This window comes from Symphodus melops (genome assembly GCF_947650265.1).
Source record: "Symphodus melops genome assembly, chromosome: 12".
Taxonomy (NCBI): domain Eukaryota; kingdom Metazoa; phylum Chordata; class Actinopteri; order Labriformes; family Labridae; genus Symphodus; species Symphodus melops.
This window is the reverse complement of record NC_136702.1, coordinates 18290907-18303958: the sequence shown is the minus strand read 5'-3', so window position 1 is coordinate 18303958 and position 13052 is coordinate 18290907. Positions and strand designations below refer to the sequence as shown.

At 37.9% G+C, this 13052-nt stretch overlaps 1 protein-coding gene across 2 annotated transcripts in view; it reads left to right on the top strand.

The window, feature by feature from the left end:
• Positions 1-13052, top strand: part of lrp1bb (low density lipoprotein receptor-related protein 1Bb) — a 276595-nt gene that overhangs the window by 116450 nt on the left and 147093 nt on the right. For both annotated transcript variants that reach the window (XM_079357144.1, XM_079357143.1), the window contains exons 3-4: positions 10190-10309; positions 10933-11061. In XM_079357144.1, the coding sequence (XP_079213270.1) occupies positions 10190-10309; positions 10933-11061 (249 nt within the window). The remainder of the gene's footprint in view (positions 1-10189; positions 10310-10932; positions 11062-13052) is intronic.

Here is a 13052-nt window from a genome sequence, read left to right as displayed (position 1 = left end):
GGTGTTACTATTTCAAGTGTATGTGTTGTAGGGTTAACACAGTTCAAAAGAAAAACCCACATATGATTCATGACTTGTTTTTAGACTGCGATCTGTTTGGCCCTTTGGTGTTTAAATGGTGGACGTCCTGTACAAGGGCCGGTGACTACATGCTGTGTTCACATAGCACAAAGACAAAAGTTGCACTGGTTTGAAATGACAAGTCGAGAGATGTCTGTAACTCCTTGAAACGATTGTGTACTTGTGGCCAAATATGAAATACTGAAGTAGTCCTAAAGGGAGTGTAGTGCTGCTTAAAAAGAAAGCCAAACAGGCTGATTGAATTTTATGATGTTAAGAATCAGTGGTGGATACAAAACATACACCACACCACAACAGAAACATCTTATTATTTCACTTTAGTTCTTCAGAGATGATGTTCATCATGCTGTGATCCGATAAGGACGTACAGCAGATGAAGTCAAAGAGTAAAACCAAGGGAGGAAAAATAACTGAAAGCAAAACAATGGAAGCCTTTATTTATTCTAAATGCTGATGCTGTAAATGATGGCATGGGGCCTGAGTTTTCATTAAAAGACGCATGAATGAAGATAGGTTTTTTTTTTTTTTTTTTATTCTTTCTTTTTTTATGTAAAGTGCCAACGTTTACATTAATTAACAACAATTAATTAACAATTAACGTTGCATAATTTAAATATTGTATCTATCTATGTTTTTAATAATATAATAGTGCTAAATTTAAAAAAAAAAAAACAACGAAAGAAAAAAACAGCAACATCATTTTGCACTATATCATATCTTAAATGTGTGTCATATCCCCAATAAGAAACTAGAAGGTGAAAGAAGTGTGCAAAGGTGTTTTGAGAAACTGGTTCTTCTTAAGAAGAGCTGCTGAATGACGCCCTATGTCCTTGGACAAACAAACATACTTACTTACTTACTTACTACCGGATTTCATTACATTATATAAAAAATCAATCCCAGCAAGTGTAGGTCTAAAACAATTCTCTAAATGCTGCTTTTGAAAAAATCAATAGTCTGGTTCCTCTTTTTCAAAACTGTACTTTCTTTTTTTTTTGAAGGCCGTCCATGAGGTCTTACAGAGAAATTCTTTGAAGACCAATAGAATTTAAGAAAATTGTAACTTTCTCACAACCTCTGTCAAAGCAGCAGAGCCGCATACGAGCTGTACATCTCTCATCTAACTTTTTTTTTTCTAACCAGGCATAACGTGAAAACAGATGGAATTAATTTTGTGCAATTGCTAGATCATTCTGTTGATACATCTGATTAGAGAAAACGAGACTGCAGCACTACACAGGAGAGCGAGCTTGCTGTTGAATTAATGCACGTCTGTGTGTTTCATATGAGTAACATTTAACTACATATTTCAAGAGTTTTCTACATCGTGGAAGACGATGGAATGTTTGGGCTCATGCTGTTTGTTCAGAAGCTCATAAATATTTGTGAATGTTCTCTGAGCTTCAGCTCACTCTTCCTTTGAAGGTGCAGTCATAATACATTTTGAGAAGTTAATAGAAGAAGACAAAAAGATCCACACTAACAATATACAGATTCAGCGACCATAAATAGGCCATCATCACAATTGGAGACCTGGAGAAGAAAGAATTAAAACAATGTTAATTAGAACAACTAAAACAAAAAAAGGTCCACTTTGGGATTAGTTACTTGTGTTAATCTCACTACATAACAACCTCTGCCATGTCTATGTGTAAACATATCTATTCAAATATATATATATATAACATAACATAACTGTTAAATGTTCTATATGTTATTTTATTGTTGATTGTTTTTGTTGCTTTAACGCTTGTTACCATTCATGCCCATGAAGCATCTTGAACTTGAAGACATTTGACAAGAAGTTAAGCATGTAGTTTACTTTCCCTTTGTCGTTTGGTCTTTCCGAGTCACATTTGTTTAATGTTGAAAAGACAGCATATAAGATGGTGTTTTTTTATTAATGCAACAAATTAATAACATGTTATAAAGTGCATAGAGGCAAGGACACAGCATTTGTAGACCTAGTATTAAGGCTCCTACATGAACTTCAATGTTGACTTTAGTTCTGAGAGGTAGCACCGCAAACCTTTAAGTATGTGAGCAGCATCGAGCAGGCTCAACAAACCCCGCAGCACTCTTTGTTTGCCAAGAGGGAAAGCTGATCATCTGGCGTCTTTGAACAGATATGAGGATTAGCTTTGAATATCTTCAGCCTGGCATGTAGTCATTTTGCATACTGCTGCACAACAGGGAGGCGTGATAGTAACCATACCACACGATGAATAGTAATGCACAGGTCATATGGGGTCCGCACAGATTGAGTAAACAGAGATAGGTGGAAGCAGCATCAGTTTATGACCCACCTGTCAAGGGCTGACAATTTTGTATTCTTCTAAAGTACCTACTACATCAACATGTTTTAACCAGACAACGTTTTCATACACATTTTTCAAACTACTGTGTAATTTTTTAAATTGTATTCCCATAAAAATGTGAAGAGGTTCGCAGAAGTTCATATAGAGTAGGAGTACAACCATAGATACATTATTTCCATCTGAACTGGAGGGGAGAAAAAATCAGAAAAATCTTATAATAAATCCTATAGGCCTTTTTGTCCACTTCCTCTTAATCCCCAATAGGCTTGTGGTCTGCATGACAATTGAACAAATGATTATTTGTCTTCCTTTTTTAACATAGCAGAGAAGCTGGAGTTGTTAACGCAATTCTGTTTGGACAAACCGATTGTTTTCAGGGATTTACTTATAATTCTGCCCGGGAAAAATAGCCGCCATGCTATAATAGAAAGGTAGTATCATTTTTTCTCACCCTACTGTCTTTTTTTTTTCTTTTTTCTGACAGCCGTTGCCATCATGATAGCTGATGGTATTTAATGTTTGTCGTATAATTTTTCGGATTTTTCTGGCTCCACTTTGCCAGTAGTGCTCCACTTCAAGTACATCCCAATATGTCTGGCACCGACTCCCTCCCCTCAGAATAAGCAAAACACATCATCATCTTCTGAACTGCTTTCATGAACGTTTTTCTTTCCAATCTCGTGGCTCATTTTCACAGGAAAATGTGGTTTGAAGGCAGCATCAGATGGGTTTTGGCATTTAGTTCAGTAGTAGTGTTTTTTTGTTGTTGTTGTTGTTGTTGTTTAAGGTTTTGCAAAAGGATGTATTTTAACTACCAGAGACAGAGGAGCCTAACAGTAAATTAATGGCATACATATGTTATAACAGAAGCTATGTTTATGGCCAAGGTTGAAAAAAAGTTGGGTATGTTTGTTCAACTGATTGGTGATTGAGGGCAAAGCAATGCAGCAAAGATGCAATAATCTAAGGTTCTGAAACTATTTTATCAATAGTGTCAATAGTGGCCACATTAAGACAGTATGTACTTAGTAGTACTAAGCGTGTCTGTCTTAAAACGTGTGCAAACTTAATACTGCAACAAAAAATCTGATCCACTAACGGCGTGCAGTGAGGATTGTGTCTTTCATATGAGCAAAATAACACGTATTGTTCATTTAGTACGTTTGCCTTAATAGATACGCTATATGGGGCATTTCTGGCCCACAGTGCAAAATACTGGGAGGAGAAAATGCAAACAAATTACGTTAGTACAAGCAATGCGATTTACCAAGCCAGGCAAAAATTGTGGTGATTGTGAGGGTGTCTAGATTTAACACCTTTAAAAAGAAAGTGCTAATCCAAGAGCCCAGTGTTACACACAACAGGCTGCAGTCAGGAGGAGACATAAGACTAAAAGAAGGCTTAGAGATCACTTTTGTCCCCCACCCCCACACAAAACATGTTTCGAATGACAGAAAAATAAATGACTGCATTTATAATGTATTTATTTTTGATTTTGCTTCAATAATAGTGAAACAAGAGAACATGATTAAACTACTATAACTAAACATCCACAGCCTCTGCATTCTAAAGATTTTAAACATTGACATTTATGTCGTGCTATTTCCCTCTTTTCACCAACATTACATGTAAACCGGGCATTTCCTTTTCCTCAAGGTTGCACGTCTCTCTGGTGCGCTCCTTTTGCAAAAGCATTTATTTCCGATCAGACACAGTGTTGATCATCTGCCTGCTGCGCGATAGTCCGAGAGGTGCACCTGAGCCACAGTTCGCACCTACTGCACAATGTATGACAAGTCATTCAAAAAATGATAGGAAGAAGAGAGAGGCCCTTTTGTAATGCTGTGGTTTTGATAAGCCAAATGCTATTTTTGTTATATGCCTCGTCTGCCTCGTCCTGAATATCTGATATCTTTACTTGTTTATATGGAAATATGATCTCCTATTTTTTTTCAGGATTTTTTCAAACCACTTGAATTAAAGAAAAATAAAAGATGTGACAAAACAAAAAAATAAAAGTGTGGGATGAAAGGATTTGACCAACATGCTCTGAATACATTTGATCAACAACTGGAAATACTGGTCAGGACATTGTTGACATGTCAGAAATGATGGGACTGCTTGTTTCTGATAACAGGGTGTAGGATAACTACGCCACTGAGGTCTTGAGCATGATGGCGAGTTATGAGCGGGGGACTTAAAGAGTCAGTGGGACGACAGATCTGTGTAATGAAGTGCAGGGCCCTTTCCTCATGGATAGAAAAGAGTGACATTTTTTATTCTGTGTTTGGATCAGGTACATGATGAATGTGCTGTATGGAGTTCCTCTGGGGTTTTTTTCTTTTTGTTTCATCCTGCCTGAGTTAAATGTTATACAGGGATCGTCGACTTGTTTCTGTGTTGTTGTCGCTGTGAAGAAAAAACAGAAATATATGGGCAGGCTCTAAGAAGATAATCTTTATTATAAATACAACTACTGTAACTGCTGCATAATTGTACATGTGTTGTCAAAACTATTAAAGCCCCTGGAAACCCATATACTGTAGAGGTTTTGGTAAACATACCAAAACTTCTACAGTAACTGTCTTTTTTGATTATATGTATAATATCAACTCTCTCTTTAAAGTATTAGATGTACCCTTCAGAGTTTTTTAAAAAATCATTCAATTTTAAGTCGTTCCCGGCACATCCAAAGGTGAAGCTGACAGCTTATTATTTGTTGGCTTTAAATAAAAATTGGGCTGTGTATTAGTAAGCTGTTGCTGGAGTAGCACTCAGTATATGCTACGCTTATTACGCTCCAATACCAGTTCACCAGTTTTGTTTAGAAAGCTCCAGGCTTTGCCAACATTCATGCACCCAAACTAATAAACTAATACTAATAAAACTAATGCACCCATAGAGGTGTCCTGCCTCCCTTCACTTCATCGTCCCATGCCACCCACCTCTGCTGGTCACCTGCTGTCTTGATTTAAGTCTCTATTCAAACAAACCAACACTCCACAAATTTGATCTGATTTCTCTATGTGGATCATTTTGGCATAACAAGTGAGAAAAGATGTTAAAAAGTGGCACAGCTAGCTCTTTTACAATGGACGCTTTGAGCAGTAAGTCTGACCGTTGATATACAATGAATAGAGGGACATTTTGATTGGCATGTGTGAGTAGCCACGCCCACACAATATTGAAATCTCCTAAAATGCAGAACAAACTGCTTTTAACACTGTTTTCTGAAAATGATGAATGTTTATTTTTACTTAATTTTTTGTAGATACTTATTGATACATTATATTTTAATATCAAATACAAATTTTACAAATGACATGTCAGGTTTCCAGGGGCTTTAGTACAAAAAGAATCCTTTCTGAATGTGAATTGGTTCCTAAAATGTATTTTTGTGTCTATGAGTTGTGCAGACAAACAATTGATGGGAGCTGTAAGGCAGTACAGTTAGCTTATGAGATTTCCAAAAAGCTACCATCTTGGCTCCCTGACTCAGCAGCTGTGATGTAAGGAGATATATGCTTATCCCATCCTCATGAATGTGTTTTTTTTTTCTTCTTTGAGAAAAAAAAAACATATTTTGTCAGCCTCCCATTTACTGCAACATCTCTTAGCCTATGCAAATGAGTTGAAAATGAACATCATGTTTAGCAAAGAGGGTTATATCTCAATAGGTTGTATTAGTGCAGTAGCCCAGGAAGAGGAAACCAGACAGAGTTTAATCTTTAACAGTAAAGTATACTGTTATAGATTATAGTTAAGAAATGTGGCAATTATAAAAAACTTCTTGAGTATAAACTTCCTCTGGTAATGATGTTAGCTTGTCTACAAAAGGTAACTTAAGGTCAACCTGTGTTTCAAATTGGAAATGAACTGAAGAAATGAATGGACTCTTCTTAAGGCCATTGATGCGCGTCAAGAAATAAACTGAATCAAACTAGTTTCATGACATCCTGAAATACATCTTGAAATGATCTGGAAATTCTACAGCTCGTTTATTGACAAGTTGAAACTTTCCTCACTCTTGTCTTGTTTTCACGTGGACAGACTCCCATTGGTTCAAGAACCAGCAATTCATCTTCACAGCTTGATAACTCTGTGTAATAAGTACAGTACGAGGCATTTTATCTCATACTGCACATTTTTGGAGTTGATAGAAAGAAATAAACGCATCTTACTCAGCATTCAGGTGTCTGTGAGTGATGTTTTTTTGGATTATGGATCCACTTTTAGACTTTTAGACTTTTTATTTTATTGTCCCCGAGGGGAAATTCTTTTCCACAGTGTACAGTTTTAAGGGCAGCGCGCCGACAGAGGGTGAACACAGGCACATGGAGATACATGTGGGGCAACAGGACAGACAGTGATAGGGCATACAGTGACAGGACATACAGTGACAGGACATACAGTGACAGGACATACAGTGCATATGGTTATGGGGGGACCGGGGATCGGGACTAAGGTGGATTTTTATTGAGGGCTGAGATGACTGCAGGCACCAGGCTTCTGCCGTATCGCGCCCTCCTGCACAGCAGGGACCTGTACCTGCGTCCGGAGGGCATGATGGTGAGGTGGCAGTTGAGAGGGTGGGTGATGTCCAGTGCTATTGTGTGTGCGATGTGTGTGATGGCCTTTGAATTGAGTTCTGACAGGGTGGGAGTGGGGAGACCGATTAATTTGGCTGCAATGTTTGTGACACGGGTGAGTTTGGTTCGGTTTAACAGAACAAATACTAAATAAAACAAACGACTCTGTGTCCAATGGCCTTTAGTGTGCCATGTTGTAGTGCTCCTAAATGTCGTCTGTGCAGTTGGAGGTATACGATTGCAGCAGTTAGAGAAGAATATTAAGAATATTAATATTAATCACTTATATCTTTTCTTTCGACGGAGCAAGAGCAGCAGGAATGTGCACACAGGTTTCAAATCAATGCCACAGTTATAGAAGTGGAGGACAAAAACAAGGCTCAACATTATATGGATTTGTTAAAGCTGCTAAAAGGGCTTCTATTTTCAAATAGAATAATAGAGTTGAAATTCAACACATAATGTTAAATAATTCATGTAAATAACATATGTATAAAATATGTATGTATTTACATCTCTAATATCTACACATTTAGATGGTAGAAGAAAATATTTGTCGATGAGGATATATGTATTTATATCAGTATTTCCAGTATTTTTATACTTATATTGCTGTTTTCTTTCAATCCAATCCAATCCAACTTTATTTAATTAAGCACTTTAAAACAACCACAGCTGACCAAAGTGCTGGACAATAAAACAAAAAGTTAAAAAAGGCATAATACACAATAAAAGATATAAAAAACAAGGCTCATGGTATGCTGTAAAATAAGTAAAATACATAAAATAAATAAAATCATCTTACTCGGTGTCAAAGGCCAGGGAGAAGAGATGGGTTTTAAGACACGATTTAAAAACAGACAGAGAAGAGGCCTGTTTAAGGGGCAGAGGTAGGTCGTTCCAAAGTTTAGGAGCCGCAACAGAAGGGTGCGGGACGGTGTGTAAGAGTGTAGAAGCTCAGAGAGGTAGGGCGGGGCAAGACCATTGAGGGATTTAAAAGCAAATAAAAGAATTTTAAAATGGATCCTAAAATGCACAGGCAACCAGTGGAGGGAGGCTAAAATGGGGGTAATGTGGTCATTCAAACTGTAGTAACATGTTAATTCCCCCTAAAAGTGATTCTATCATGTATGATAAATCATCATATATCAGGCTCCAAGTCGTGGACTCTCTTCATTTAAGTCATGCTCTCCAAAGTGCCAAGTTTTGGGTTTTTTTTGTTTGTTTTTTGGTCTGCCACTTGTTAAGTCTGGATAAATGCTTAAAAGTAAAACTGTTCAGTCAATGTTTTCCATGGGGTGAAGAAATAGAGAATATAATTGGTACAAAATTATAAATGTCAAGGATGTATCCTTAAAATACACAAAAGCAAGGCTGTGTCTCTGAAATTGTTTGTTTTCAGATTTTCTTTCAACTTTATTGAGCTCTAGCTCTTTGCTTCCCCACAATCATTTCACTATTATGAGCCATGAGCAGTATTCAGAGATACCCAAGCAGGCTCAGTCTGCTCATTGAAGACCAAAGGGCAATTGGCATTGACCATTTTAATACTTCTCTGTTTGCTTGCTCTCTATAACCTCATAAAATACTTTGCCCTGAAATGATTTCAAAGTTAGTTTTTTCCACCACCTGTCAGTCAATACTCTACTGAGAGCTTTAAGAAAATCCAGTACACAGACAGGTTGACTACATGTACTGAAGTTCCATTACAGACCGGTATGACGGTAGCTAAAGGAAACAAGGACCAACAGTTTCTAGATTGCATCATTTAACATTAATTATATGGAGCGGATAGATGTGATGGGTAAATTATTAAAATATTAATTACATTTCTTCTTAAGATTTAAATATTTTTATCTCATTCCTCTGGCTTGTTAGTTCACCTTGTGAGTTCTACTCACCTCATTTGATTGCAACATTTGTATTTCTCCTCTCATACAAACTGCTACTACAAAGTTCTAGTCCAATGTAAATGGGTCTTTGATAACTCATTGTTGAGAACTGTCTTATTCAATGACAAGATGTTATCCCGACTTTCAATTGTCTAAAACTGTGTATTCATCCAAGAAGTAAGAACACAGGTTCTGAGTCACTTCCACTACACTGCAGAATGTAAATACACCCTGTCAAGAAATGATTTGAAATGGTTAGCACAGGAAAAGAAAAGGACAATCAATGTGAGCCTTTATTTTTCGAGATGTAAATTGGCATTAATCAATGTTCAGAATATCAATCTGTGTGCAATTACAGCTTTGTTTCCTGGGTCATACTTTCAATTGTGCCTTTAATTTTCTGAGAATTCATCATGCCACAATTAGCTGGTCTTTGACTGTTCCTTTTTGTATGAAGATTAGTGCAATACAATACATCGCCAACAATCAAAGCATTCAGGAAATACAAGAGACATAACAATGGTGCTACTTTCTACCAGTCAATCATCGTGTTAACTGATGATTTTATAATGCAAAGCTGCAGGAACACATTTCAATCTCTTTCAAAGAAACAATGTAGTCTCACATTTTTTATTTTTATTTTTTTAAAGGATTATTTTTGGCCTTTTTGCCTTTATTGATAGGACAGATAGAGTCGGAAAGGGGGAGAGAGTGGGGAGAGACATGCGGGAAAGTGGCCACAGGCCGGACGCGAACCCGGGCCGCCCGCGCGAGGAGTAAAGCCTCGCAACATGGTACGCGCGCTGTCGCTGCCGCTGAGCTATCGGCGCCCCCAGTCTCACATTTTAAATGTCATTTATACCTCATTTAAAGACAATATATATATATATATATATATATATATATATATATATATATATATATATATATATATATATATGTATATATATATATATATATATATGTATATATATATATATATATATATATATAATCTTTTTCCTCACATGTTAATAACCCGTGACATCTAATAATGAGCACTGTAACTTTTCTATCAGTTGGATTTCCAGTACATGTAGTCAATAGTTAAAGAAAAAAATTAAACAATGTCCTATAAACCTGTCACAGTCAGTGGGATTTTTTGTGTGCTAAATGACAAGGGAGCATTTGTGACTGAAAGGGGCCACGTCAAGAGCAAAATCAAAAACGTTATTTCCCAAATCTAAAAGTAATTTCCCATTCCACCTACCCTTTTAAACACCATTTTGACTAGTTCTCACATTTTATCTCCTTCTCTCTTCCCCTGCAGAGCTCCTGTCAGCCTGCCATGAGCTACGGTGCCGATACGGCTGCGTTATGACGAGAAACGGCACCTTCTGTTTCTGCGCGGACGGCTTTGAGGTTGGCGAGGACGGGACGAGTTGCAGAGGTACGTTTCAGCTGGGCCATGGGGGGGGGAAGCATCGTGCTATGGAGAGCCCCCCCCCCCCCCATCCCTCTTTCCCACACTGATCCCTCCTTTCGCCCTCGGCCAGACTTCCCTCAGATGAGTAAGCAGGAGGTGCTTTTGTATAGGAGAACCATCTGTCTGCAGGCAGGGCGCCATGCACAGTGCATTACACATTTAGTGTCTATACAGTACACAGTTTCTGTGTCTCTTTTTCCCCTTTTTTAAGCTCTCCACATGAGCCACAGGCTTGGTGTCTGGCAACCAGTGATGAAGACGGGACTTTTACTGTCATAGATGCCTCAAGAGTTGAAGTGTCTTATTTGTACCCTACACATACCTTACACCACACCATGGCATAAAATAGCATCATTCCGCTGAAAGGAGGGGTTTGACAATAGTCCCTACATTCCATCCTGTTTCAAGAAGACGTGTGAAATAGGGGTTTATAGGGTACTGCAGCTCCAAAAAAAGGCTCATTGGTTATAAAAGTAATTATGCCTGAGGTGCCAGAGTGAGGGCCACATTAAGTATACTTTATGTATTTGGGTCATGTTTGAGTACACCTAATTTGTTACAAATGACTCTCTTTCTTTTTCCATAAGATCATGATGAATGTGCCATGTATGGCTCATGCAGCCAAATCTGCACGAACACCTACGGGTCATACAGATGCAGCTGCACAGACGGATACATCCTGCAGCCTGACAGGATATCTTGCAAAGCGAAACAAGGTGAGCGGCACTCTTGCATCGGGAAACAACATAATCTGCATAGTACGTATGTTTTCATTTCTAATAATAAACCGGGAGGTGTTGCTCAACCAAAGCGGAATTGCAGCTTATCAAGGCCTTCATGCTCGCTAGCTTTGGTAGGGCGAGATTAATGTGGTTTAGCAGTGACCACATCGATCATCCACATGGGAATGGGTAGACGTGGTCAGGCCAGGATAATGATAAAATTAATGAGCATGAGATTTTAAGTGGGAGCAGTCGGGAGTATTTTGTGTGGAGACAATGCCCAGCGTCACCCTGATTTATGTTGATGCCTTATGCTGGTAACAAATCTGTCCTGATGAGTAAAACAGCCTACTTAAAAACAAAACAACCAAAAGAGGTATTGTGTTGGTGGTCTGACATCCACATAAGTGTAGCCTCATGAGATATATTTTTTACATTGTGCATTGAACCCCAAAGTGAAGCATATATTGTTTTTGTGTTTTGTCAGTGGCATATATAGGTTGAAAATAGCTGGAGGCCCGCAGCACACCTAGCTGGGGAGAACACCACTGGTACAGCTTTTAATCAATGTGACTGGTGTCCTACCAGGAATAAACTGAATATGATTACCCATAAACTTAACTGAACCCAATGCTCACATGTATTAATATTAATTTAGCAGAGAGCAATAGTGGTACGGGGATAACGACAGGGTTACCATTAGTTGTAAAACCCTATGAATATAAATTTCAGATATGGCTCTCTGAGACCTGACGAGAAGCAGCAGCAGAGAATGAAAAAAAAAAAAAACATTAACGTGTCGAGTGCAAGAAGAAGAAGTTTGCTTGACAAATGTCGTTTTCAGGGATTTAATCTTGATTCTTATTTGGTGAAGACTAAAGAAAAAGGTTTGATATTTTAAATATCTTCCGAATTCGAACATAAATCTGACTCAACAACACGCTGATGGTTTTTATGTCTCGGTTTTAATGGACTTTACAAAATGCTTGTTAGTGATGAATGATGTGTTTCCATACACTTTTCCAACACTGTACATGTAATAATAAATGGACTTGAGCTTGTGTAACACTTTTCCAATCTCCAGATTACTCAAACACGCTTTTTCACCGCTGGTCACATCCATTCATACACATTCAAACACTCATAATGACAGACGCTTATATGTTAAGAGATCATCAGTATTAACTAGCCCATTCATACACATTCATGTTGCCACTGAAGCAGAAGGAGCAACGATGAGTTTAGTGTTTTGCCGAAGGACACGTCGGACGCGTCGCTGCAGGAGCTAAGGATTAAACACCAAACTTTCCGCTTAAAAGACAACCGACTTTAGCACTGAGTTTCAGCCACTGCCAACAATTTGTTCTTAAAGACTTAATCAAAATAAGGATAAGGCTGTCTGCATCAGCAGGATGGTGTACTTGTCTTTAACCAGACCTGCAATCTATATCAAATTGACATGAAGAGTTGACACTTCTGACAAAATGATTGGGAATGAAGATGAATTTGAGTGATCAGGTTTATCTATGGTTACATATCGCCCTGGTGCAATGGTGCTGCACTGTAATATTTCCGAACACAACTATATAGCCCTCATACATTTAAGAAAAGCTATATCTGGCCTTGGGTGCACTTATCACACACAGAAGTTCCTCTTTTACTAAGGCGGATTTTTTGTTTACAAGCTCTGACCATTTTGGTTCCCATCACTTGTTCATCCAGTTTTTGAAATGAATTATAAACTTTACTTGATTTAACAATGCAAAATGTAAACATTAAGTCAAACAAACATAACATAATACATGAGAGCTGTTCGTCAAATGTAAATAAAACATTGACAAGTAGAAAAAGGACATATTTAAAAAGCTGTAGTTCAATACTTCAATAGTTGCTCACACACCCTTTAATTTGGCCCGTGCATGTTGCAGAAATTGACGGGCTTTAATGTTTTGGGTGTGAGGAGAGCTATTGAAATAAGTTGTTGC